Below are 26,810 nucleotides of genomic sequence, written 5' to 3' on the forward strand. Positions count from 1 at the left end.
TTAAATGTCACAATTTAAAAATTCAGCCTTGACGTCACCTTTTTTTTTTTTGGTAAGCGCCACACAGCCCAACATTACCTGTAATTTTATTTTTCACTTACTTTCTCCAGACTGATTTGTACATGATGGCTGATCGTCGGATGTCATTCTCCCCAATGATTTTTCCACCATTGTCTTTGTCTCTGCTATGAATGATTCAGACTTGATATGGACAGAAGGCTCCGGAGATAAATGCTGGGTGGCAAATCCAGTTACTGCTCCATCCTGAAAGGCACATTCTGATGGGAGATCCTCTTTCTTGACGCCATCCTCAATTATATTTCTTTGGTTCTCAATGATAAAAGGCTCCTCTTTAATGCTCACTAACCCCATTTCATAATCCTCCTCCTTAATGTACAGAGTCTCCTGTTTAGGGTGCAGAGATCCCCACTCACACTCCTCCTCCTCTTCCTTAATGTTTACAGTCTTTTTCTCCATGGTATTCACACCTGTGCTTCCCGTTTCCTCTGTGACCTTCTCTTTCTTCCCTGTGAAGATAACAGGACTTAATTCCATCATACTGTAACAAAATGATCTGACAACAATTGAATTTGGTACTTCTATTATCGTAATGCAAAGACTGGCCTACCCCAACCAAAAAATACTAACCTTAAAGTTAGTGTGGGGTGGAGCAGAGTTACTGACAGGTCCCTAATGTTAATGTCAGCTTTGGGTGCCTAATCTTAAAATTCCTATTAGGTGCCTAATCGTAGTTTTCCATCTTGTGTTTTGTGTTACGATAATAGAAAAGTTCTTTCAATTCCTACTATATTTAGCTTCTCAGTGAATGTTTAAGTCAGACAGTTTAGAGATACCAAACTATAGGAAGTCGGTGGTCACTCATCACTCTTCAAATTAAATTATAAAGGAGTGTAACAATCTTTGAAAGGCCGGAGTGAAGGTACAACAAGCTAAAAGACCAATCCCCTCACTTCTGCACCTCCAGTGGTCACTACTTGCCAAATGCTTATAGTGTTTAAAAGTAAAAGGAGTCTAGATCTGGGTGGTATACACTCTAACCTTTCACATGCACAAGGGGTGTCCTTAGCGCTCTTAAGGTTCACCCCACAGTCACAGATCCCTGGCATTGGGGCTTGGTTATCTGCTGTAGGCTTGAATCACCTGTCATCCTGTAGTTCTCATAAATAAATGTGATAACACCAACCCAAGTCTTAGTCTTGGCCAGAATTATTTTGAAATTTTTTTATCTTGTTCACAAGAAAAGGAAATTCCAATAAAAGAAGGTTAACACTAGAATCCCTGAAGCCTAAGAAAAAAAACTTGTAATCCCGGCCCACCTTAAATCCTTTTGCACCTCTCCATCAGCGTCTTTTGTGTTGTAAATGTGTCAATTAGCACAAGCAGCCTGCTATCACATCCCCCCACCGCTACAGGAAGGGCCAAAACCTCTCACAGCTCAGGCCTTGTTTATCTGGGAGTGAGGTACCAGGAGCTGTATAGTGTAAATAATATATTGTTATTTGGAACACATGCATTTCATCTGTGTTCTGTGTCTACAAAGATCTGTGTAAGTGTAGCATGAGAGAAATGTTGAACACATACCTAAAAGACAAACTGTTTTCGTGTTTTAGTATTAACAACAAAATTTTGACATGAAGTGTATATAATGTGTGAAGACTGCAGTCCAAATATCAAACACTTTCACAAAAGGAACAAATATAACAAGCCAAGTGCACTTTTATTCATGAATATAAGCAAAGAAAAATAAATCGGGTTAGGGTACGTCATTGGAACGACTGCTTTGGTAGTAAAGCAGTAAGAGCTGCTGACTTATAGTCAATAGGTCGTAGGTTCAATCCTGGCCACTTCCCAGAATTACCATTTTGAGTAGTCCTATTGTTACTATTATACAATAAAAAACATACATTTGATTTGAGTCTGTAACAGCCACTGTAAATCTATGGTTCTTGTAAAGGTTAGCGGTTTTCTTTTTTTATTCAGTTTTATTCTCTCAGTTGCTCCACCCAATCTGACACTGCTGTTTTCAAATAAAGACGTGCTATAACAGAGGCGAACTCCGATAAGGGTTCTACGTCAGAGAAAGAGAACATAAGTCCTCCCGGCAAGAAACATCTACTCACACATAAGAACAACGCAGCTGCACCAAGCGTAAAGGCGACACATGGCACCGTTTGGATGCAGCGAGAGGTTGGGTGTCATCCTGCCAGTCAATGTGTCACATGCTTGTCCTTAAATGAAACAGCACAATGTACAGTGCTCACCAAGGTTTTGTGCAAAGTCCTGTTTGTGATTATGTTTTGCGATGGTCTTTACATAAAGAACATTTATATGTTACTTAAATAAAAGCCAGATCGAACATAATTTACTTATTTACCTTGATTTATGTACTTACAGTATCTTCCTACAGTGTAAAGCCCCAAGTAGACTGCAGAGCTTCCTTTGTGTGATCGAGACGGGCATGCTCACAAAATACTGGGAGAGCTTTTTGCCCTTTCTGCGGTGGTGGGGGATTGGAATAGCAGGCTGCTTGCGCTAATCAATACATTTTACAAAATGGAGAGATGTGAAGGGATTTAAGATTACGAATTCTTTTCGTAGGCTTTGCGGATTCTAGTGTTAAGCAAATACAATACAAAACAACACACGGTAAACCATTGTATTTCCTATCTAATGTGCATCCTCTATAACAGAGTAAATGTGTAAGGAATAAAAAAAAAGAAAAAAAGGAGCGACAACCCACGAGTTCTGATACAGAGATGTCGTCCTTCATCTTCTACCAGCAAACAAGGCATGAAAACGGAGAAATTAAAGACGAGGAAGTGAATGGCAAATCAGACATAGAAGTATCTTAATAGTGAACATGAAACGTAAAGAGGAAACTAATAGCGATAATAAAATTTGCGAATATCTACCTGGCTGTAGACGCAAACGAAAAGCAAACTTTATTTCAGAGGAGAGTTTTGAAATCCCCGTGACTTTATGTGAACTACATATCCCAGGAGACCTTGGAGCAGTAGCACGAAGAAAGACCGTGGTGTTAGCGCGTCCTAAGTCCACTTGTAAAATGAATCCAGGCGTTTTAGTAATTATCACAGCATACAATAAAAGAGAACAAAACACACAGGCCGCCATTAAACGCAGAAACCCGAATTTGGTCACTTACCGTCGTGTTTCTCGACGATTCCTTGAAGCCGCCTGCTTTCCTTTCCGGAAACACGACCTGACCACTTAACTGCGGTCCAGCAGCCAACGCCAAAATACGAGGCAATCTATGGGATTCGTTTCTGAAATCCAAATGAAGATACACACTTTTTAAGATGGAAAAGAGTCTGAAATAAAGAATAGTCGACACCGTGGACTTGCTCGCGTGCCTTTCTCTTTTCCTGTTTGGGGCGTGCACAGTGTCGAATGTCCTCCCACCCGCAAATTACGTGCGCGTACGTGCGTGCGTTCGCTTGCCCGGACGTTCATGTGAACCTGCGCGCCTCCGCCGTCGCTGACGTCACCTTAAACCGGCCCTTACGCAGCGGTGTGTCAGAATCCTTGTGAATCTTTTCTTTTAGTTTAAGACAGAGAGCTCGTTCTTTCTTTAAAACCGATTCGCGTCCTGAAAGAAGAGTGGAAGGCTTTCAGTTTTAAACGGTTTTGTTTTTATTTTCTCTCCCACTTAACACAACTGACACAACAATACAAACACACGCACGATGGCCAATTTTGAATTTGTAATTAGACTTTTTTTGGAGGCATATGAGGAAAACCAGTGTATAGTATACATAACGGAGAACGTGACTATGCGCGTGCAGGATGCTGGATCTATAAGGTGGCAATGCTACCTACTGCGCTACTCTGCCTATGTTTAAACAAAATACATTTACATTAATATGTATTTCCTTATTCAAAGTGAGTTACACAAGAGGACGACCTAATCAAGTGAACATAGAGGAAGAGTAGACTTTCAGCTTTAAATTTAAGGGGTTTACTAAGAATATTGTATGAGCCATTTTTATATCTGGCTATTTGTGACAAAGAATAGGTGTGGGTAACTACCACCTGAGCTATCTGAATATGCTGTATATGGAGTGGGCTCTTCTAAGACCTCAACAAGGCACATTCTTTTCACGATCTGTGAGCAATGCCGCTATTCCAGTCACTGTAAGAATTATCCTGGCTTCAGCTGCTTGTGTGTATTGCTAAATATAATCACCGTATTGAAACACCACCTTTACATTCTGGTTATATTCACCCTTTAGTGGATCTCCATGCCTTTAAGAATTTCGACAACTTGGATTAGGTCTCTGTGCAGTCTCCTCTACCATGGTTGAATTCTCCGAGTCTGTCACAGTAGGACTTGTCCTTCATTCCCATGATGCACCTGGTTGTTCTCCTCTGGAGCAGCTTCAAGTGCTGCTATGTCTGTCTTCTAGCCATGTTGACCAGAACTGCACTTGGGACTCCAGATGTGGTCTCACAAGTGTGTTATGTAGTCTGAGCACAATGTTCCATGATTTATTTTCAGAAGCTTTTGCAGTATAAATTAACCTTTTATTTGCCTTTTTAATTGCTGGTGCACACTGCTTAGATGATGAAAATGCTGTGTCAACATAAACCCCCAAATCCTTTTCCGAGGTTGCTTCCTGTGGCTCGGTGCCTCCCATCTTGTATTTAGAATTTGTGTTCTTTTGCCCACATGTAGCACTTTGCACTTTCTGACATTAAACCCCACTTTTAAAGTGTTTGCCCAGTTCTGAAGCTTGTCTGGGTCTTTCTGAATTATTTTTGCTACCTCCTCAATATTTGCCATCGCCCCAAATTTAATGTCACCTGTGAATTTCGTGGGCAGAGTGGTGGCTCTGAGGCTAGGGTTATGCACTGGAAATCAGAAGCTTGCTGGTTCAAATCCCATAAAAGTGACTTTACTCTATTGGTCCCTTGAGCAAGGCCCTTAACTTGCAATTGCTCCGTCCTGGGTATGACGTTAATCTGCACCCAGCCCTGCATGTAGGACCTCCAACTTACAGGGTGGCAGAATTGGCACTCCGGCCACCATAAAAAACCTCTCACTGTTCCACTCGATCTGAACTGGTGTGGTACTGAGGTGTCACCTGTTGCATGGCTGCACTCCTCAGGTCCAAATCTGGGATCTTGAAGTGGTTTGTCATGTGGTGGGTGCGGCAATGTGCTGTATCAGTGTCTGCTCCTTTTCACAAGTATACAGACAATACCAAAAGCAAAGCCGTTAATGCTAATCAGAAAAACTGATGGTGAAGGGACTGAGCGACTCCGCTAATGACCTCACTCCATTCTCCTCTTCTCTGTACTCTTTATACCTTACAGGTTAAACAACTAGAGGTCCAGTTTTGTAGGGATGTAGGCATCAGCGGTCACCTACAAAACTGGACGTCTAGTTTCGGAATTAATCTTTGGTGTAAACTCTTACAAATAAAGGTGCCATAGTGGTTCTTCACAGCAATGTAATAGGGAAACCATTTTTTGGTTCCAAAAAGAGCAATCCACATGTGGGTTCCAGAGATCACCTTTATCACCTTGTACTGTGGTGTACAACTGGGGCCCTTGCCCAGCCTGGATGCCGCTTTACTGGAAGGACTGGGGGAGATAGCTTATCCAGGACATTACCACCCCTGGAACACTAGAGGGCAGTCCCCCTTGGCTTTCAGTAGTGCTACGGGTGTGGAGCAGGGAAGCTCAATCCTGTGGGGGTCCGTGGCCTCCACCAGGGGGTGCCTGAAGAAATTGCAGAGAACTTCTGCCACTCCTGGAAAGGTGGTCATGAAGCACCTGCATCACTTCCAGATCCCCTATAAAAGGAGCCAGCCACCACTACTCCAAGAGCTAGGGTCAGGAGGAGGTGGACTAAGCTTGCTGGTGGAGGAGTGGAGGCGAGAGAGAGGAAGAGAAAGAAAGAAGAAGAACAGAAAGTGTTTTGTGCGGTGGTGTGAACTGTGGTTAACTGTAGTGTACAGGTGGGAAGCAGGGGAAAGTGTTTCCCACGTAGAAAACGAAAAAAAAAACAAAAAACGCGTGTGCTGAACTTATGCCCTGCATCTGACTGTGTCAGGTTTGGGCGACGGGAGCGCCCTCTGCAGGCCACAGTATTTAGATCCATAAGAGGCTCCATACAGTAAATAATCATGAAATGATGGTAAGAGATTTGTGAAATACCAATGGTTCCTGATTGTAAAAGGACCCTTGCTGCACACGTACTGTATGTAATGAAGGCTAAATTCAGGTTTTCTTAATCTGCTCATGTCCTGCTAGGTAGCCTACCATACAGTAAAGATGTGGTTTTTTTTTTTCTATAAATTAGGACGTTTTTCAAAGCACTTCATATGCAAAGAATCTGTCCCAGAATGAAATGGTGCACAGTCAAGCGAAGAAACCACACGACCCTGCGAAAAACCATAAAATGCTATTAAAGACCCCGCGTATCGAGGGCTTTTTGACAGTCAAAGTAAATTCTGTCACATTGTCAACTGTTCTATGGTGGCGCAGTGGGTAGCACTGCTGCCTTGCAGGCAGGACCCTCGGTTTGCTTCCCGGGTCCTCACTGCATGGAGTTTGCATGTTCTCCTCGTGTCTGCGTGGGTTTCCTCCCACAGTCCAAAAACATGCAGGTTAGGTGCATTGGCGATCCTAAATTGTCCCTAGTGTTTGCGTGTGTGTGTCCTGCGGTGGGCTGGCGCCCTGCCCGGGGTTTGTTCCTGCCTTGCACCCTGTGTTGGCTGGGATTGGCTCCAGCAGACCCCCATATATAGTGGGTTGGATAATGGATGGATGGATGGATAAAAGATTGGTTTGGCCAGATCATCCCCTCATAAACCCCCATGCCGGCTGTTATTTAGTATGTTATTTTCATATGGCAATTCTCTAATTTATTTTCTTATTATAGTTTCCCTAATTTTGCATGGTATAAAAACCTTAAGATAGCAAAAGCTCCCCTTACAATCCAGAAAAGGGACACATTGATTGGATAACTTTCTGATTATGAGCAATGTATTCCAAATTGGGATGTTAGGTGGAGTAAATTCATTTTTATAAATCATTTTCCAATACAGAAGTACTTGCTGATAAAGTAAGGAAGGTTTATACAGAAGTTTAGTTAAATCAAAATCACAATTTAAAGGAAATTGCATGACACTAAAACATTAAAGAAAATTTTTCAAGGAAGTTTAAATCAAAATTAAATTAAAGTTTAAACTTCAGGGCCCCAAATCCTGGAGAGGCCTCAAAAACAACGCTTGTCTACATTGCCTATGTAGGAGAAGGGTTTTTTTTAAAAACCTAATAAGATTATTACTAATGTAATACAGTACAACAATTTTAATCAATATCTGAGATGTAGTGGTTCCTTTTTATTTTAAATTGTGGTGATTGATTGTGGATCAACCCCATTGAAGAAGGTAACAGTGGGTATCTGGACCTCATAACAGTTCAAGCTTCAAAGTCCCAAAACAGTCCTGCTGGCTGATGAATTTTAAGAAACAATGTTGCTCTCCTCCCTGTGTGGAGTTTACACGTTCTCCCTGTGACTATGTGGGTTCTCCAGTTCTCCCCCACGGTCCAAAGACATGTAGATTAGGTGAATTGGAGACATTAAATTGTGTGTGCTTGATGTGGGTGTGTGTTTGGTGCCCTGTCCAGGGTTTGTTTGTTCCTGCCTTGTGCCCGATGCTAGCCGGCATAGGCTTCAGCACCTGCCGCGCCCCTGCTCAGGACGAAGCAGATTGGAAAATGGCTGACTGATTGTAACAACTTTAATTTCAGAATACCACTAAATGAATCAAAAACCTCTCCCGTTCTAAGGATTTCACCATTTGTAGCGCCGGCCTGCATATGTATAGTTTTGAAATAATTTTTCGTAATCTTTAATTGTATCCTTTCAAGAAGGAAGAGACGCAGAGAAGGAACACATTTTCGTGTAAACAAGGTGCTCGTAAATGATAGGGGATACACCGTGTTACACAGATAATGCGCCTAATCCAGATGACGAAGAGTTAAAAATAAAGCGCGCGCGCGCAATTGGTCAGCCTGCCGTGTGTCGTCATCAAGGGCGACGAAAACTGAAGTCTGCTGCCCTGCACACACCTCGCGCTGTAAAAACAACGTATCACCTGGAGACAGAAGGTAAATGAAACATCTTTTGTGGCCGTAATTTTATGGATGTGAGGTTTTTATGTCGCTGTTTCCCGCTCCTTGGAAGCACAGACGAGCGGCGCGTTCGTGTTTATCACCGCCTTTATCTTAAGGACTCCGCTCGACTTAATTGCCATTTTCTCCGGGATTCTGTCTGCGGCTGAGGGTCTCATTTCCACCCCTGAGCGCAGAAACACGCCGTCGCTGCGGTTTCATTTTATTTTATTGCATATGCGATAGCAATACATAAATAAATCGATCATATAAAATGAAAACTCGCACAACCCCCTTCTCCAGCCGCAGTATAACAGAAGTGCATATTCCTTACCACACCGTAAAATGAAATTCACACTTGCATGTCTCCCCAGAACAGTGACAGTCGCTTACTAAAGTAACAATGCCAAAAATTGAATTCTATATACAGGTATGCGCACACTATTAGCTATATTCCCTGCACCGATAACGTGTAGGGAATACACTTGACTTGCTCATTCCTAGTTTTCCTCCTCTTTCTTTCTCTGTATGTTTAGCATTCGTTTGCTCAGAGGTTGATGCGCTTGCTGTTTCCTGAGCAGCTCTTCTTTTCTCCACCCTAGCGGCCCACTTCTTCTCTTCTTCCGTCGGCTTCTTTTCGCGTTAAAACTGATTAAGTCGGTGTTTGTTTTGCAATTACTTAGTAAGTTTTCTTTAATTTTTTCACTTAAGCTGGCACGTAAGCAGTGCAGGATTTACGTATAAGCTACACAAGCTATAGCTTAGGGCCCCCGCCTTCTTGGGGGCCCCCAAAACAAATTGTCCGAGTGAGCAATTGTCATATATATTTAAATATACTACACCATTATTTGTCCCAATCAGGCCCGGCCTTAGGCATAGGCGAAGTAGGCGACCGCCTAGGGCCCCGGATCGACTCCTTGGTCTAATTTTCACGCATTTCACAGAGCTTCCAGGGGGGCTCCTGGACCCCCCTTTCGCCTAGGGCCCCATAATACCTAAGACCGGGCCTGCACGTAAGTCTTCAGTCTGCCTTAAGAATGATTTAAGATATGATGAAAGATATGAGGAGAACGGCGCCCATACGCATGCGCCACGCGGCCGCCGCAAAGAGTTGATTCTACAATAAAATAAAATGAGTTATAACCTTGGAGATCACGTAGTATATGTGTACCAAATTTCAGGTCAATAGGTCAAACGGTTTGCGAGCTACAGGTGATTTAAAATCCTGGACAGACAAACGGACAGCCACGGTAGCGGATTATATATAAAGATAAAGATATATATGTCTACGTGTGTGTGTATGTATGATCCAGCATCACTTCCGTTCGGCTGGAGCGATTTTCATGAAACTTGGTACACCTGTTTCTCATTGGTCGACTAAAAATACTGTAGGTTGAAATCAACCCTAACCCACCCCCTTCTGGTTAGGGTGGGGGTGATCTTGCGGTCTTCTATTCATGTTATCATTCAGTTGACACACGGAACGACCACCAGAGGGCGAACTGGAGTTGACTTCCAGAATTCTTTGTTTGAGCGTCACAGCACGCCCCTGTTGCTTTTGAAATTAAATACAGTTGGCCGGTTCCGAGCGTCAGTAACATGCATACAAGACTGCAAGACAAGCACATTAGTGAGTCTTCATTGTTTATTTTATTTTTAAAGTTGTTTTTTTTATATTTTTCTCAGACAATGAAAAAATAAATATATATTTTCCTCCAGGGTAACGCAGAGTTTTTCAGCTAGTATACAATACTTGAGAAACACGTGGTCCTAAAATGAAATGCAATTAAAACCGAGTGTAAGAAAAGCAGCAGGTGACACTTTTTTATGTTCTCTCATTAGTTACTTCTCTCATTTCCTGTAGAAGTTGCAATGTATTTTATTCCTTCGTTTGGCTCATGTAAGGCAAGTAGAGCTTTTCTATTTTGGCAAAACATTGTTTTCAACATGGGAAAAAGAAAAATAGAGCTTGTCATTGATCACATCACCAAAGTAACTTTGCTAAGCAGCGGTGTTCAAAGAAACATTGATGTAAGGATGTGAAATCAATGATTTAGAGTGGTCGGAGGTTTGGACTAATTGATGATCTTCGCCATGCATTTGCATGTATTTCTCATTTATGCCTTTATGTAACCTGAACTTTGTCTTGCATGCGTATGAGTCATCCTGTCTGCTGCTCAATTGCCCTCTGTATTCAGGATTACGTTTTGCTGGTCAATGTGGCTCAGCATCTTGTTTGAACCAACAAAAGACTACACATAGGCAACAGTAAGTTCTCTGCACGATTATTGGCAGGCACTTCTCCATGTTTATTCTTGCATTCTGTATCCCACACTTTATGTTGTTGTTGTTCTTCTAATTATTGTTTGTCATTGTTTTATCTTGGTAGAGTAATATGTTGCTCCACTTTCCCCTATTGTATTATTAATAAGTAGCCTTTGTCAAAATGCCTAATCTCACAGACTTCCCACCGTTTATAAGGTATTATAGTATGTAACTTATCCCCATCTTCCCTTCTATATCTATAGGCAATTAGGTGTAGTAAAAAGACAAGCAGGAATTAAGTTACACATAAAACAATGTATTATTGCTAATATTCATAAATAATAACAATATGCAAAGTACATTTGAATATTGGCAACCATACAACCTGATTAAATGGTGATGTGTAGTTCAGGCGGCACACAGACTTGTAGTTATTTATAATGTCTCTAGTTCAGGCATCATTGGTGCTCAGCTTTTTTCAGAGCAGGCCATATGCTTGTCTCAATATGGCTGCTAAGCTGTGGGCTTCATTGTGTTGTCCTCATCATCAGAGGTTAGTAAGAGATACTTCTTTCACATGTTAGTTAATAAGAGAGAGAATGTGGTTGAGCAAGCAGATTTATAGATGTTCTGTCCAACCCCTAGAGCCAATAGGATGTCATGGTACTTAAAAGCTTCTGATCCAAGCCAATTCCAAACAGCCATACCTCAGACCAATGGGGGAATACAACATCTTAAAACCTGCCACCCCCCCAAAAACCATATGTTAATGTAACCTGGTTTCCTTGCTGGGAGTTGAAAGACTTTAGCAGAGAAACACTCGCCAAACTGGTTTAAAGCACCCCACTCTATCATAAAATTCAAAGAAACTCCGTCGTAAAGGGGGGGCAAACACGAATGCCTCTCACCAAAGTAACACTAAATTACATTGCTTTGCCTAAATTACAAATGAAGACATAAAAAATATTTATCAAGTTATATGCAAAATCTCACATCACAATAGTCATCATGTAATTGGCCTCTGCAATTTGATGGACACTCAGCAGATGTCCCTGCTCTTCTTTTTCTTACTATAATGTCACTTGATTTTTGTGCTCCCTTTGCCTTTCACAGGTCACCGTGTCAAGGTTGCTACCAAGTATAATATATAGAGATAGATATATAGATACATACAGTATCTCACCGAAGTGAGTACACACCTCACATTTTTGTAAATATTTTATCTTCTCATGGGGCAACACTGAAGATATGACCCTTTGATCCAATGTACAGTAGTCCGTGTACAGCTTGTATCACAGTGGAAATTTGCTGTCCCCTCACAATAACTCAACACACAGCCATTAATGTCTAACAACAAAAGTGAGTACACCCCTAAGTGACAAATGTCTAAATTGAGCCCAATTAGCCATTTTCCCTCCCTGGTGTCATGTGACTCGTTCGTGTTACAAGGTCTCAGGTGTGTTAAGTTTGGTGTTATCGCTCTCACACTCTCTCATACTGGTCACTGGAAGTTCAACATGGCACCTCATGGCAAAGAACTCCGAGGATTTGAACACAAGAATTTTCACTCTACATAAAGATGGCCTCGGCTATAAGAAGATTGGCAACACCCTGAAACTGAGCTGCAGCATGGTGGCCAGGACCATACAGCAGTTTAACAGGACAGGTTCAACTCAGAACAGGCCTCGCCATGGTCGACCAAAGAGGTTGAGTGCACGTGCTCAGAGTCATATCCAGAGGTTGTCTTTTGAAAATAAACCTATGAGTGCTACCAGCATTGCTGCAGAGGTTGAAGTGGTGGGGGGTTCAGCCTGTCAGTGCTCAGACCACACGCCTGCCGCACACTGCATCAAATTGGTCTGCATGGCTGTCATCCCAGAAGGAAGCCTCTTTTAAAGATGATGCACAAGAAAGACAAACAGACTAAGGACATGGATTACTGGAACCTGTGGTCTGATGAGATCAACATAAACTTATTTGGTTCAGATGGTGTCAAGTGTGTGGCGGCAACCAGGTGAGGAGTACAAAGACAAGTGTGTCTTGCCTACAGTCCAGCATGGTGGTGGGAGTGTCGTGGTTTGGGGCCACATGAGTGCTGCCGGCACTGGGGAGCTACAGTTCATTGAGGGAACCATGAACGCCAACATGTACTGTGACATACTGAAGCAGAGCAGGATCCCCTCCCTTCGGAAACTGAACATGATAACGACCCCAAACACACCTCCAAGATGACCACTGCCTTGCTAAAGAAACTGAGGGTAAAGGTGCTGGACTGGCCAAGCAGTCCCCAGACCTAAACCCTATTGAGCATCTGTGGGACCTCCTCAAATGGAAGGTTGAGGAGTGCAAGGTCTCTAACATCCACCAGCTCTGTGATGTCGTCATGGAGGAGTGGAAGAGGATTCCAGTGGTAACCTGTGAAGCTCGTGTGAACTGCATGCCCAAGAGAGTTAAGGCAGTGCTGGAAAATAATGGCTCAAAGTGCCACACAAAATATTGATGCTTTGGGCACAATTTGGACATTTGTCACTTAGGGGTGTACTCACTTTTGTTGTTAGACATTAATGGCTGTGTGTTGAGTTATTGTGAGGGGACAGCAAATTTCCAGTGTTATACAAGCTGTACACGGATTACTGTACATTGGAGCAAAGTGTCATATCTTCAGTGTTGTCCCATGAAAAGACAGAATAAAATATTTACAAAAATGGGAGGGGTGTACTCACTTTTGTGAGTTACTGTACATATACATATACATAGATATATATATACAGTGATCCCTCGCTATATCGCGCTTCGCCTTTCGCAGCTTCATTCCATCGCGGATTTTATATGTAAGCATATTTAAATATATATCGTGGATTTTTTGCTGGTTCGCGGATTTCTGCGGACAATGGGTCTTTTAATTTCTGGTACATGCTTCCTCAGTTGGTTTGCCCAGTTGATTTCATACAAGGGACGCTATTGGCAGATGGCTGAGAAGCTACCCAACTTACTTTTCTCTCTCTCTTGCGCTGACTTTCTCTGATCCTGACGTAGGGGGATTGAGCAGGGGGGCTGTTCGCACACCTAGACTACGGACGCTCGTCTAAAAATGCTGAAAGATTATCTTCATGTTGCTATCTTTTGTGCAGCTGCTTCCTGAAGCGACATGCTGCACAGTGCTTCGCATACTTAAAAGCTCGAAGGGCACGTATTGATTTTTGACTGAAAAACAAACTCTCTCTCTCTGTCTCTCTCTCTCTCTCTGCTCCTGACGGAGGGGGTGTGAGCTGCCGCCTTCAACAGCTTTGTGCCGTGGTGCTTCGCATACTTAAAAGCCAAACAGCCCTATTGATTTGTTTGCTAGAGATTGTTTTCTCTATCTATGTGACATTCTGTGCTCCTGACACGCACTCCTTTGAAGAGGAAGATATGTTTGCATTCTTTTAATTGTGAGACTGAACTGTCATCTCTGTCTTGTCATGGAGCAAAGTTTAAACTTTTGAAAAAGAGACAAATGTTTGTTTGCAGTGTTTGAATAACGTTCCTGTCTCTCTACAACCTCCTGTGTTTCTGCGCAAATCTGTGACCCAAGCATGACAATATAAAAATAACCATATAAACATATGGTTTCTACTTCGCGGATTTTCTTATTTCGCGGGTGGCTCTGGAACGCAACCCCCGCGATGGAGGAGGGATTACTGTATATATTGTTTTTGAATTCCAGAGCATTTCAGCTCATACATAGTTGGTATTAAGTTCATCAAGGAGAGAAGAGACTTGAAATTGGACTAAACTGTGTACTCTGTAAACCCTGCCAGTGTTTATGTGAATTTTTATTTCTGTCATTTTAGCTGTCCAGATTTTCCTCATACTGATGCTTAGCCAACAACAACAGCAACATTTGTTTCTAAAGCACATTTTCATACAAAGGACGTAGCTCAAAGTGCTTAACAGGATGTCAGTGAAATAGTTATGTGCAAAGAAAAAAAAATAAACTGAGATATTTAGAACAATATTATAAATAGCCACTTTCGTAGCTTTCCTCCACTTGTACCTGGATTTCTTGTATGGTTTCATTTTGCCATCACAAACTGTTTTGCAGTGTCAGGAAAACGGACCAAGCAGGCCCACTAGTGAAAGCTCCGCTAAATAACCGATAAGGACCAGAGGTACTCGGATATCTAGACGTTAAACTTAGGATATGAAAACATGACAACTAAGATGAATTCTTTTAAAAATGAATCGATGAGCAGAACGTGAGGACAAGGAGTTCAGTTAAAATGACAAAAGCTCAACGTGGGTTTTGTCTACCACAGTAGTACTACTAGGGTGTTGTGCCGTGTTATCCATTATGGGTGTCGTGAGAAGTCAAGTAAAATGACCCCTTTAATTGGCTAACTGGTGAGATTACAATATGCAAGCTTTCAAGGCAACTCAGGCCCCTTCTTCAGGCAAGATGTAATACAGAAATTGGAGTTCCCTGTGTTTATAGAGACACTAGGATAAATATGGCATTGAAAAACCTTTAAGTGAGGCATCTTAGATGTAAAAAATTAATAGACCTCTGAAGGCTAAGATTCATTTAGAAAGAAAGGAGAGCAATGTCTAGTCAATATCTTTTGATAAGATAACTGTCCAACAAAGTCTTTTGAAGATTTTGGTGAGTTTTCTATACAATGTGGGTCTGTAGACAGGTGGTTGTTGATGTAAACAATCTTCATATCTGGTTATAAAACTCCTGTCTTTATTCATTCCATGTTGTAATGTATTAAATGTTAGCATGAGTTTAACTTCCCATTCTTTTCTCTCTTGCTGTGTTTTGATGTCGCCCATAAGCACTGTGACTTTAAAGTCCCTCTCACAGTGTCCATGGCTGTTGAAGTGGGCCGCTACCGGACCATCCCTATTGCCAGGCTTGATGTGGCACCTGTGGACATTCATTCTCTGGCGGAGTGTTTGTCCAGTTTCTCCCACATAGAGTGCAGCATCAGGACATTTACAGTATACTGTTAAAATGAATTTTCCAAGCCCAAATGTTTTATTACGCACTAAAATAAGTAGTAGATCTTTTACACATAGAAATACCTTTTGAGACAATATTGAATCTGAAACTTGTGGTAAATGTGATAACAGAAAAATTAGAAAAAAAGAAAATATGAATTCTGCAAAGGAAAATGCTTAATTATATGTGTTAAAAGTTATTAAACATACTGTAAACAGAAAATGCAAGGTGTTATACATTTCAATTCCATTCTTGAGTTTTCTAAGATACTTTTTTCCCACCCTTACTATGTTTTTGTAACACATGTATGAGGAGGGACCCAAAAATTCCTAGAATTATTTTAAAAAATTAAATAAATAAATAACATAGCAGTTACAGTGCATCCAGGAAGTATTCACAGCGCATCACTTTTTCCACATTTTGTTTTGTTACAGCCTTATTCCAAAATGGATTAAATTCATTTTTTTCCTCAGAATTCTACACACAACACCCCATAATGACAACGTGAAAAAAGTTTACTTGAGGTTTTTGCAAATTTATTAAAAATAAAAAAACTGAGAAATCCCATGTACATAAGTATTCACAGCCTTTTCTCAATACTTTGTTGATGCCCCTTTGGCAGCAATTCCAGCCTCAAGTCTTTTTGAATATGATGCCACAAGCTTGGCACACCTATCCTTGGCCAGTTTCTCCCATTCCTCTTTGCAGCACCTCTCAAGCTCCATCAGGTTGGATGGGAAGCGTCGGTGCACAGCCATTTTAAGATCTCTCCAGAGATGTTCAATCAGATTCAAGTCTGAGCTCTGGCTGGGCCACTCAAGGACATTCACAGAGTTGTCCTGAAGCCACTCCTTTGATATCTTGGCTGTGTGCTTAGGGTCGTTGTCCTGCTGAAAGATGAACCGTCGCCCCAGTCTGAGGTCAAGAGCGCTCTGGAGCAGGTTTTCATCCAGGATGTGTCTGTACATTGCTGCAGTCATCTTTCCCTTTATCCTGACTAGTCTCCCAGTTCCTGCCGCTAAAAAATATCCCCACAGCATGATGCTGCCACCACCATGCTTCACTGTAGGGATGGTATTGGCCTGGTGATGAGCGGTGCCTGGTTTCCTCCAAACGTGACGTCTGGCATTTACACCAAAGAGTTCAATCTTTGTCTCATCAGACCAGAGAATTTTCTTTCTCATGGTCCGAGAGTCCTTCAGGTGCCTTTTGGCAAACTCCAGGCGGGCTGCCATGTGCCTTTTACTAAGGAGTGGCTTCCGTCTGACCACTTTACCATACAGGCCTGATTGGTGGATTGCTGCAGAGATGGTTTTTCTTCTGGAAGGTTCTCCTCTCTCCACGGAGGACCTCTGGAGCTCTGACAGAGTGACCATCGGGTTCATGGTCACCTCCCTGACTAAGGCCCTTCTCCCCCGATCACTCAGTTTAGATGGCTGGCCAGCTCTAGGAAGAGTCCTGGTGGTTTCAAACTTCTTCCACTTACAGATGATGGAGGCCACTGTGCTCATTGGAAACTTCAAAGCAGCAGAAATTTTTCTGTAACCTTCCCCAGATTTGTGCCTCGAGACAATCCTGTCTCAGAGGTCTACAGACAATTCCTTTGACTTTATACTTGGTTTGTGCTCTGATATGATCTGTCAACTGTGGGACCTTATATAGACAGGTGTGTGCCTTTCCAAATCATGTCCAGTCAACTGAATTTACCACAGGTGGACTCCAATGAAGCTGCAGAAACATCTCAAGGATGATCAGGGGAAACAGGATGCACCTGAGCTCAATTTTGAGCTTCATGGCAAAGGCTGTGAATACTTATGTACATGAGTTTTCTCAGTTTTTTTATTTTTAATAAATTTGCAAAAATCTCAAGTAAACTTTTTTCACGTTGTCATTATGGGGTGTTGTGTGCAGAATTCTGAAGGAAAAAATGAATTTAATCCATTTTGGAATAAGGCTGTAACATAACAAAATGTGGAAAAAGTGATGCGCTGTGAATACTTTCCGGATGCACTGTACCATTTACCGTATATACTCGCATTTTAAGTTCTCCCACGTATTGATTTTAATGTATAATTTCTGTTATTTTATTATGTTGGTCGTATAAGTCAAATATAGAAAACTCCCGCTATTGGTCCAGGAGATTACGATATGCTAATGCCCACCTGACAGAGTCACCACGGAGCACACGGCCTTCTTTTCTTATGTATTGTGCCTACGTGACCACACGGTGATACCTGAACAATTCTAAAGTGACATTTGCACTGATTTGTGTTTTTTTGTATCTCACACCCTCATACACTTTTATCGTAAGAGCATCCCTTATCTACGTTGTAGCGTTCGATCAGAAGAAAATATGAAGCTGGTTTTAAATTAAAAGTGGCGAAAGAAATTGGTAACTGCACTGCTGCCACAAAATTTGATGTGTCTGAGAAACTGATGAGAGACTGGAGGAGGCAAGAAGATGTTAAAAAAAATGAAGTGTCGCACTTTTGAACGGGCGTATAAGTTGGGGTCTGATTTTATGATTGATTTTTCAGGTTTCAAGACCCAACTTATACCCGAGTATATACGGTAGTCACCATCGTAATTCTCTCCTTGAGATGTAAAACACTTAGCCCGTAATAAGTGCTGAAGCTAGCGAGACCCCTGCGACAGAAATGGGAGAAGTGCCGGGATAAGACCCACTTTCTGATAACACCACCACTTTAAGATGTGTGTTAGAATGAAACATTTTTCCCCACTGAGTTTTTGTGCTGTTGGCAAGTATGTGGAATGCATAATGGAGGAAAGAAGGGCTGGGTCCTCAAAGATCAGGGGCTTGTAAGCCTAAGTCTGTTTTGGGGGGCGTCTTTCTGAGATCAGGGAGGCTAAAGCCCCAGATGCCTCCCACTTTCCTGTACAAATTTCTTGTGCTCTTCTTCTCTTACGGTGTCTACAGCCTCCTACAGTTTTTTTTTCCAGGATTTCTTCCAAGGTAGCAAATCTTCCCTTCAATCTCAATTTTTATTTTGAGAGGCAAAGAAATGTCGCAGGGAGTGAGATGTGATGTGTATGGCGACGAGCAAAGGAAATACGACTTTTAACAGATAAAAATGCAGTTTTATGCAAACCACTGCTCTGGATGTTCTTTTTGTTTTATTTCATTCCCCTGTTGATTTCCTGTCAACTCCTCAGCAGTTTGGTGTATTACACACAGCAGGTCACTCATGAACTACTTCTTTCCACTACTCCCGTTTAGGGGTCATCACAGCTGATCATCCATCTCTCCCTGTCTTTTACATCCTTTTCTGCCACACCGACTGCCCTCACCACATCCATAAACCTCCTCTTTGGCCTTCCTCTTGTCTGGTGGTGCCTTACCTCAAAATATCTTTGCCTGATGTACCCCTCATCTCTCCTCTGCGTGTGTCCAAACCATCTCAATCTCGCCTCTCTCACTGTGACACCAAACTGTCGTACCTGTGCTGTCCCTTCAGTCTATTCATTCCTAATCCTGTCTATCCTCGTTGCTCTGAGTGAAAATCGTCTCATCTTCAACTCCTCCACCTCCAGCTCCGTCTCCTGCTTTCTGGTCGGTGCCTCCATCTCCAAACCATACAACATGGCTGGTCTCACTACTGTTTTATAGACTTTTCCTTTCACTCTTGCAGATACTCTTCACTCACAAATCCCTCCTGACACTCTTTCTAACCCTACCTGCACCCCCTGCTTCACCTCTTTGTCACACTCTCCATTGCTTTGGGCTGTTGGACCCAAGTATTTACATTTGTCTGCCTTCACCACCTCTTCTCCATGCAGTTGCACCCTCTCACCACTTTCTCTCTCATTTACACACATGTATTCTGTCTTGTTCCTACTGACCATTCCTCTCCTCTCATATCTCCACCTCTCCAGGGTCTCCTCAACCTGCTCCCTACTCTCGCTACAGATCACAATGTCATCAGCAAACATCATAGTCCACAGGGACTCTTGTCTAATCTCGTCTATCAACCTGTCCATCACCATTGCAAATAAGAAAGGGCTTAGAGCCGATCCCTGATGTAATTCCACTGTCGCCTTGAACCAGGCTGTCACTCGTACCGCACACCTCACCACTGTCGCATGTCCTCGTACATATCCTGCACCACTCTCATATTTTTCTGCTACTCCCGAGTTCCTCATACAGTGTACCATACATGCTCTCTTGGCACCCTGTCATATGCTTTCTCTCAGTCCACAAACACACAATGCAATTCCTTCTGACCTTCTCTGTACTTCTCCTCCATCAAACACCCTTCAGTTATCCAAAATATCCACTAATTGTTTGAGATATAAGCCTCTTTTGTTTTATGCCATTTAAATCTGTGAGGTAGAATTCCAGCTCGTCATCATGTCTGCCTTTGCATTTTTTACTTTTTCTGCTGTGATGTTATTTTACTAATCTATTCTGTTTTATCCTGTATTTTAATCTTAACGTGTGATGGCTTCTGCTATTAATGATGTCCTCTAAAATACAAATTGCTTGATTCTCGCATCATTAATTCACCTTAATGCATCCCAGACTAGACAGTTCTAGAAATTCAGTAAGCTCATTTTAAGTTTAACTAATATCCATCCATCTATCCAACCCCCATCCCCCCTCCCCACACATTTTCAGGACAGAGTTGTGGGGCAGCGGAACCTTCTGTAGCAATTATCAGGCACAAGGTGGGACCAACATCTGGACGGCACACCAGTCCATCACAAGGTGAGCATACACACCCACCGGGGCCCACCTTGTATTTCTTTGGACTCTGAAAGGGAGGTGGTGCACTCGGAGGAAATCACAATCCAAGCAGGAAGGATCTGGGATGGGCGTCCTTATCTTCTTCTTGTGAGGCAGCAATTCTTGACACGGTGCCACCATGCCACCTGTTTAACTAATATACGAGGCAAAGCCATTTGTCTGCTGTTAATACATTAAAGCCAATATGGGTAAAAATAGGACGGGCAGATGAAAAATCTTGAGGGGGTGCAGTCAATTTGCACTTCTTACTGCTAAAAATGCTTTGGAGGTTTTTATTTTAATTACTGTCTGCTCCTGTCCTTTAATTTAGACTCGCGCTCTTACTAAACTCTTTTCACAGAAATCTTTTCTTTTGGGTCTCCGACCAGAAGTAACTCGTATAATGGGACAAATCACAAAAAAACAAAACTCCAGTAAATACACATACCAATTTTTGCTTGATGAACTTAAAAGTGTTGATGCTCTGTTGTGTTTGGGGAAGTGAGAATCATAAGATTAAGTTGCCTGCCCCGGCTCTTCGAGGAGGTCCTCACTGCAGGATATACAATGGTGCACGCCTTCATCTGGGCGGGATTAAACATTTCACTCCGCCTGTAATTCATACATGTCAAGTATTTAGGTCCTGCCGAGCTCCACGTTAGACAGGAAAGCTGTGACCTGCATGCAAATGAGGAAAACTGCATGTTGTGGGGTACAAAGTCTGTAACTTTTGTTCTGTGTTTTCATTATATTATGCTCAAGGCAACACTAGATGAAGTTAAACACAGGACACATCAAAGCATATCCTCTTCCCAATTGTACCTCACTTTTAAAACGGCTGTTTAGACAAAAAGAGGAAGACATTGCGATGCCTCAGGCTATCGGTTACTTTATAACCTGAGAAAGGATGGGCACCTGGGACAGCAAGTTGCTAAATTGGTTTACAGCCTTGGAAAGAAGACATGCCAGTAGATACTGAGCAACATCAAAAAAGTGTCATCGTTTGGGAAAACGGACAGTGAATTCATTCATCATATTGACAGCCAGACAATCGGATGCATGTAGCAATCACATCTTGCAAACCCCCTGGGAGAATTTTATTTTAAATATGCCTCGTCTGAAAAGCAACATAAGGAGAAGAAGAGAACAGACCGACGTCAGAAGAGGGCGCCGGCAATGTGTGGCCGTTTCCATCTGATTGTCAGCAAAGCGTCTAATGACCAGCAATGAGTGCTAAGATCACAAGCCGCCTGCGACATTCATCCTTGTCATCTTCGACATTCATCCTTGTCATCTTAGCTTTTCCGTAAGCTTTTTCTAAAGACTAGATAGATAGATACTTTATTAATCCCAAGGGGAAATTCACATACTCCAGCAAGCAGCATACTGACACAAAAAACAATATTAAATTGAAGAGTGATAACAATGCAGGAAAAAACAGACAATAACTTTGTAAAAACAATATATACAGTATATCCAGACTTTACTATAAGTCCTATTTTGTATTTTTCTTTGTTCTATTTGGTGTTGTTATTCATGTAATAAATACCACGCTGCTTTTAAGTTTCTATACTTTATCTTCATGTCTAGAGTGATTGAAGTAATAAGTTAGATTTCTTTGAGCACCTGGTGCAGCCAGAGCTTTGCCATACGCTCTGAGCTGCGAAGTTTATTAAGGCTGAGGATGAGAGCTCCACCCAATAGTTTGGAACAGGACGTAAAATAAGGCATTCATGGCTGATAAATGGCCGATAGTCAAGGATGCTGAGCCTTTGTATGTCTGAATATTTTCTTGGAAACCCAAAGTAATATTTAGGTCTGAGATATCATTAAAACATTGTATGTTGTTCGTGCCGATAATAAGTAATTCTCTTGAAGTGCTGAGAGAGTGACAGGCTGAGTTATTCTTAAGGCGCCTGTGAATTTTAAAGTGCTGGAGGTTAACCAGCTGTGTGTTTGTCATGGGGCACTGTTGTGGTTAGTGTCTGAGTGTGAGTGTGTATGTGATAATCTTAAAGTGTGACAGTAGACCAACCCGGTAACAAATCTGATGAGTACACTTACTCCTAGGTAAAGGGTAAATAGAGGGAAATACCATGATAATACACTGCACATTTATGTGTCTTGGTTTACTCAACATTCATCATTGAGTTCAGTTACCCTCTCACAACCCTAATTGTAACCATAATGTCACTTAGTCACTGTAACATGAGAACTGTCACTCCCAGTGGGCAGAGTGAGGTGTGACTTATTGGTGGCATTAAACTTTTAGCTCACCCCATCTTTAGCTATGTCCTATTATGCTGCAGCAAGGAGTAGTTGGGCTCTTGCTTAGTGACACCGTGCTTTTTATCCTGTTTGAGTGGCAGTGGTGGGACTAGAGGAGCATATGACATCAGGCGCCTTCTGGCTGGTGGTCTTCCACTCTAAGGAGGAAAACAAGCATTGTGAGCACAATAGTTTCATCCATCTGGTAGACCCCCCAACCGACCCCAAACTGAATGTCTGTGTGGGAAGCTACTGCCGCCAGCTATGTGCAAAGCCAAGTAGTGAATACTGGTGGTCCTCCTCCAATCTGTTGGTCCTTCACTCCACACTTCCTAAGTTTGTCTTACACTTGTCACTCTTCATATTAAATTATCAAGTAGTGTGATTTCTGTAAACTGTTTGTCTTGATGTACAGTTGGTGCTATGATGAAATTCAAATGTTTTTAAGATCTGAATGGAGAACTTTTGATGGAACTATTTATTTATTTTTCCCCTTAAAGCAAAGGCTGCCATTTACTGTAACCCCAAGATGGACGTGAAAGAGGAGATTGGTGAAGAAGATTTGAAGGCCATGGAGATAATGACTGTGAGCATTAAGGAGGAGGACTGTGAATGGGACTCTGGATATCCTAACCAGGACAGTCTCTGCATTAAGGATGAGGATTATGAATCTGTGACCGTGGGCGCCAAAGAAGAGACGGGGGAGAGGTCTCTCAGCATTGAGATGCACAATCATAAAAGTGTGGAGCTGGTGGGGAGATCTGAATCATTACAGACAGACACAAAGAGGTCTCAGGACGTTTCATCTGTTCAAACTCCACAGAATTGGACATCACCTTCAAAACAATTTGGAGAAAGTAAGTGTCAAATACAAAATAAAGAAAAATATGTGAATGTGTAAGGATCAGGGGTTATGGACCTGAAAGGCAGGCATGGCTTATGATTTTGATGGGAAAAATTGAAAATTCAGTGAGGTTTAATGTTTTATGGTGAAAAGTGGGGGCACTTTTCCCAGCAGATTACTAAACTAACAAGAATGTGATAGTTTGTGCAGTGCAATTCCTTGTTTCTGTGTAAAGTAACACCAGAGATTGTGGGATTTAGACCTGTTAGGTGAGAGAGTACTTTCTTTTTAATTCGTGATTCAGGCCTTTAACATTCCAGCTCACAAAGTTAACTGTCTGGTCATGGAGACATTGATTCTGAATTTTTGATGTCATTTTGTAGTTTTAACTGCAAGTGAGACAGCTTTGACCTAAATTTCCAATTTTCCCAGGAGTTCTTGCCATGAAGCATATTGTTACGTTAGCAAAAAAAATTCAAGTCGCTCAGAATACCGTTCAGAATTCTAGTCATACCAACAGTGTGTGAAAAAATGTGCCACAATTCACCTTAATTAAGTTTATTATTTTTTTCCCATAGTTCTTGTAGATAAAACACATAAAACACATAAAATGTGTTAGAGGTTGGAAAGAAAAAGATGCTTTCATAGATTAAGGAGGCATGAAAATGCAAATTAACATTTTTATCTTCACAAAATCTCACACAATTTCAAGAAAAATAGCACATAGTCATGACAAAGCCTCCACCCCACCCCAACCCACGCAAAACAGATTTATATGTGTGAACCTGCCGAATCTGCCATCTATGTTTGGAATCTTTTACCATAAAAAAGTAAATATAGACTTTGTGGGTTCCAATGAATGTATATAGACAGTTATTCACAAACCACAAATTGTAAATGAGTGTTGAAATTACGAGTAAGAGTTAAGTTGTTTTAATGTCATCAGCAGAGAGGTGGTTTGAAAATTATCTTTTTTTTCCTCTTAAACTTCCTACAGGGAACAAAGCTCACTGCTGTTCAGAATGTGGCAAACGATTCTGTGACCGGAGTACTCTTCAGAAACACACTAGGATTCACACTGGTGAGAAGCCCTACTACTGTTCTGAATGTGGCAAAAGATTCTCCCAGATTGCTCATCTTCAGAGACACTCACGAATTCACACCGGAGAGAAGCCATATTGCTGTTCAGAATGTGGCAAACGATTCTCACGAATCACCCATCTTGAGACCCACACTAGAATTCACACAGGAGAAAAACCATACTGCTGTTCAGAATGTGACAAACGATTTTCTCGAATTGCCAATTACCTAAGACATGCAAAAATTCACACTGGAGAGAAGCTCTACAGCTGCTCTCAATGTGGCAAACAATTTTCACGAATCTCCCATCTCCAGACCCACATAAAAATTCACACTGGTGAGAAGTCATTTTGTTGTACTGAATGTGGTGAAGGATTTTCTCAATTAAGTGATCTCCAGAGTCACGCAAAATCTCATACTCGTGAGAAACCATATTACTGCAGTGAATGTGGCAAACAATTCAAACATATGATCAGCCTTCAGACCCACATACGCATTCACACGGAAGAGAAACCATTTTGCTGTTCTGAGTGTGACAAACAGTTCCTTTATAGAAGCAGTCTTCTAACCCACTCAAGAATTCATATGGGAGAGAAAACTCACTGCTGCCCTACATGTGGCAAACAATTCTCAAAAATGATCACTCTTAAGAGCCACATTAAAATTCACACTGGAGTGAAGCCATATTCTTGTTCTGAATGTGGAAAACAATTCTCTGGCAACAGCTATCTACTGATACACAAAAGAAGTCACACTGGGGAGAAGCCGTATTCTTGTTCTGAATGTGGAAAACAATTCTATGACAGCAGCCATCTCCAAAGACACAAAAGAGTTCACACTGGCGAGAAGCCATATTGCTGTGTGGAATGTGGCAATCGATTCTCAAGGAAGGTCAACCTTAAGACCCACATCAGAATTCACACTGGAGAAAAGCCATATTCTTGTACTGAATGTGGAAAACAGTTTTCGGATGGTAGTCATCTTCAGAGGCACAAAAGAATCCACACAGGAGAGAAGCCATATTGCTGTTCTGAATGTGGGAAACGATTCTCCCGAATGAGCTGCCTTCACAGCCACTCGAGAATTCACACCGGAGAGAAGCCGTATTGCTGTATAGAATGTGGCAAACAGTTTGCACAATTAAGCAGTCTTCATACTCACACCAGAATCCACAGTGGGGAGAAGCCGTATTGCTGCAAGGAATGTGGCAAACAATTTGCACAATTAAATAGTCTTCATAGACACAGAAGATTTCATACTGGGAATGATAGTGGTACAATAACAACTTGATGACTCAAGAGTGAGCATCAATCCTCTCTTGAGGGTAAGCCATTCATGAGAAATTAACTGAGGAAGAAGCCATATTGCTGTAGTGAATGTGGCAAACAATTCAATAGTCTTCAGCGACATGCTAGAATTCTCCATGGGGAGAGTGCCCTGAAAGTGTAAGTTAGAGGATATCCAAGAAAGGAAGAAGGAAGTAATCCAAACAAACCCTAGTAACTCCTCAGGGCTTGATGGGCTTTGTTGTGCAATGTCCATATCAGATCTCATCAAAGAAAAACTACTTTCATTGTTTTCAAAGGAACCATTTTACAAGCTGCACATCTCCCAGGAAGGAAAGGTGCCCACCCACTGCCTCAGTACTGGCAGAGTTGATGGTGGTAGCGATAGTCTAAAATCTTGTGTGGTGTTAGTCCAGATGTTGCCACCCACAGCAGAATTTAACAGGCAAGACTAAAAAAGCAGAACTTCAAAGAAACGAAGAGGTTTAATTTGTAGATATGTATATAGATAAATATTTGCGTAATAGTTTTCATATTTTTGTTGTTCTGTTTTGTATTCTTTATTTTGTACCTTTTTTGGGAGGATTTTTAATAACCTAAATTCTGGACTCTGCATTTAATTTAATAAGAGTAGATAATATTTTTAAGGCAGAGCTTGGTTATTTCTGGGCCAGGGGTTTATGATTCCACTCCCCCTTTTTTGGTGAATGTTTGGCCCCAGGCCTATTGACCTATTCAATTTTTTTTTTTTTTTTTTGATTTTTGGTTAGTCCTGAATTATAAAAAGAGATCTGGTCATCAAATCTGACAGAGGTTTGATAGGTGAGGTGTCAGCTCAAGTGACTTTTCTGCTGTGTGGAAAAAAAATAAATGTAAAAAATAAAAACAAAATACCACCTGAGTTGAACCAATGATGGTGCTTGGATTATAATGAGGAGATTCCGATTTTCCCAACATCTCTAAGATGCCCTCTAAATGAGTCGACTTGGCTAGTCTACTTATAGCCTTGCCTGGAGCAGAGGTCTTGAGCTGGTGCTTAACTTTCATTGAGTTTTTCAGCACCAACCACGAAACTCAAACTCTCTATGAAGTGGTTCAGCAGTTGTGTCCAGCCCACTGCCCATCTGGATTCCAGAGCCATCAGGGTCTCCCAATCTCTGGACTACTCTTCTT

General features: G+C 41.8%; 2 protein-coding genes across 2 annotated transcripts in view; one reads left to right on the plus strand and one right to left on the minus strand.

Moving 5' to 3' along the window:
- LOC114643527 (gastrula zinc finger protein XlCGF57.1-like) overlaps nucleotides 1-26,810 on the minus strand; it is a 318,307-nt gene that overhangs the window by 29,517 nt on the left and 261,980 nt on the right. The window lies entirely within an intron of this gene.
- Nucleotides 8,083-26,810, plus strand: part of LOC114643640 (zinc finger protein 420-like) — a 53,560-nt gene continuing 34,832 nt past the window's right edge. The window contains exons 1-3 of the mRNA XM_051932332.1: nucleotides 8,083-8,163; nucleotides 22,928-23,284; nucleotides 24,269-25,624. Of these exons, the coding sequence (XP_051788292.1) occupies nucleotides 22,957-23,284; nucleotides 24,269-25,624 (1,684 nt within the window). The 5' untranslated portion in view covers nucleotides 8,083-8,163; nucleotides 22,928-22,956. The remainder of the gene's footprint in view (nucleotides 8,164-22,927; nucleotides 23,285-24,268; nucleotides 25,625-26,810) is intronic.

The sequence above is a fragment of the Erpetoichthys calabaricus genome, chromosome 1 (genome assembly GCF_900747795.2).
Source record: "Erpetoichthys calabaricus chromosome 1, fErpCal1.3, whole genome shotgun sequence".
NCBI classification, from domain to species: domain Eukaryota; kingdom Metazoa; phylum Chordata; class Cladistia; order Polypteriformes; family Polypteridae; genus Erpetoichthys; species Erpetoichthys calabaricus.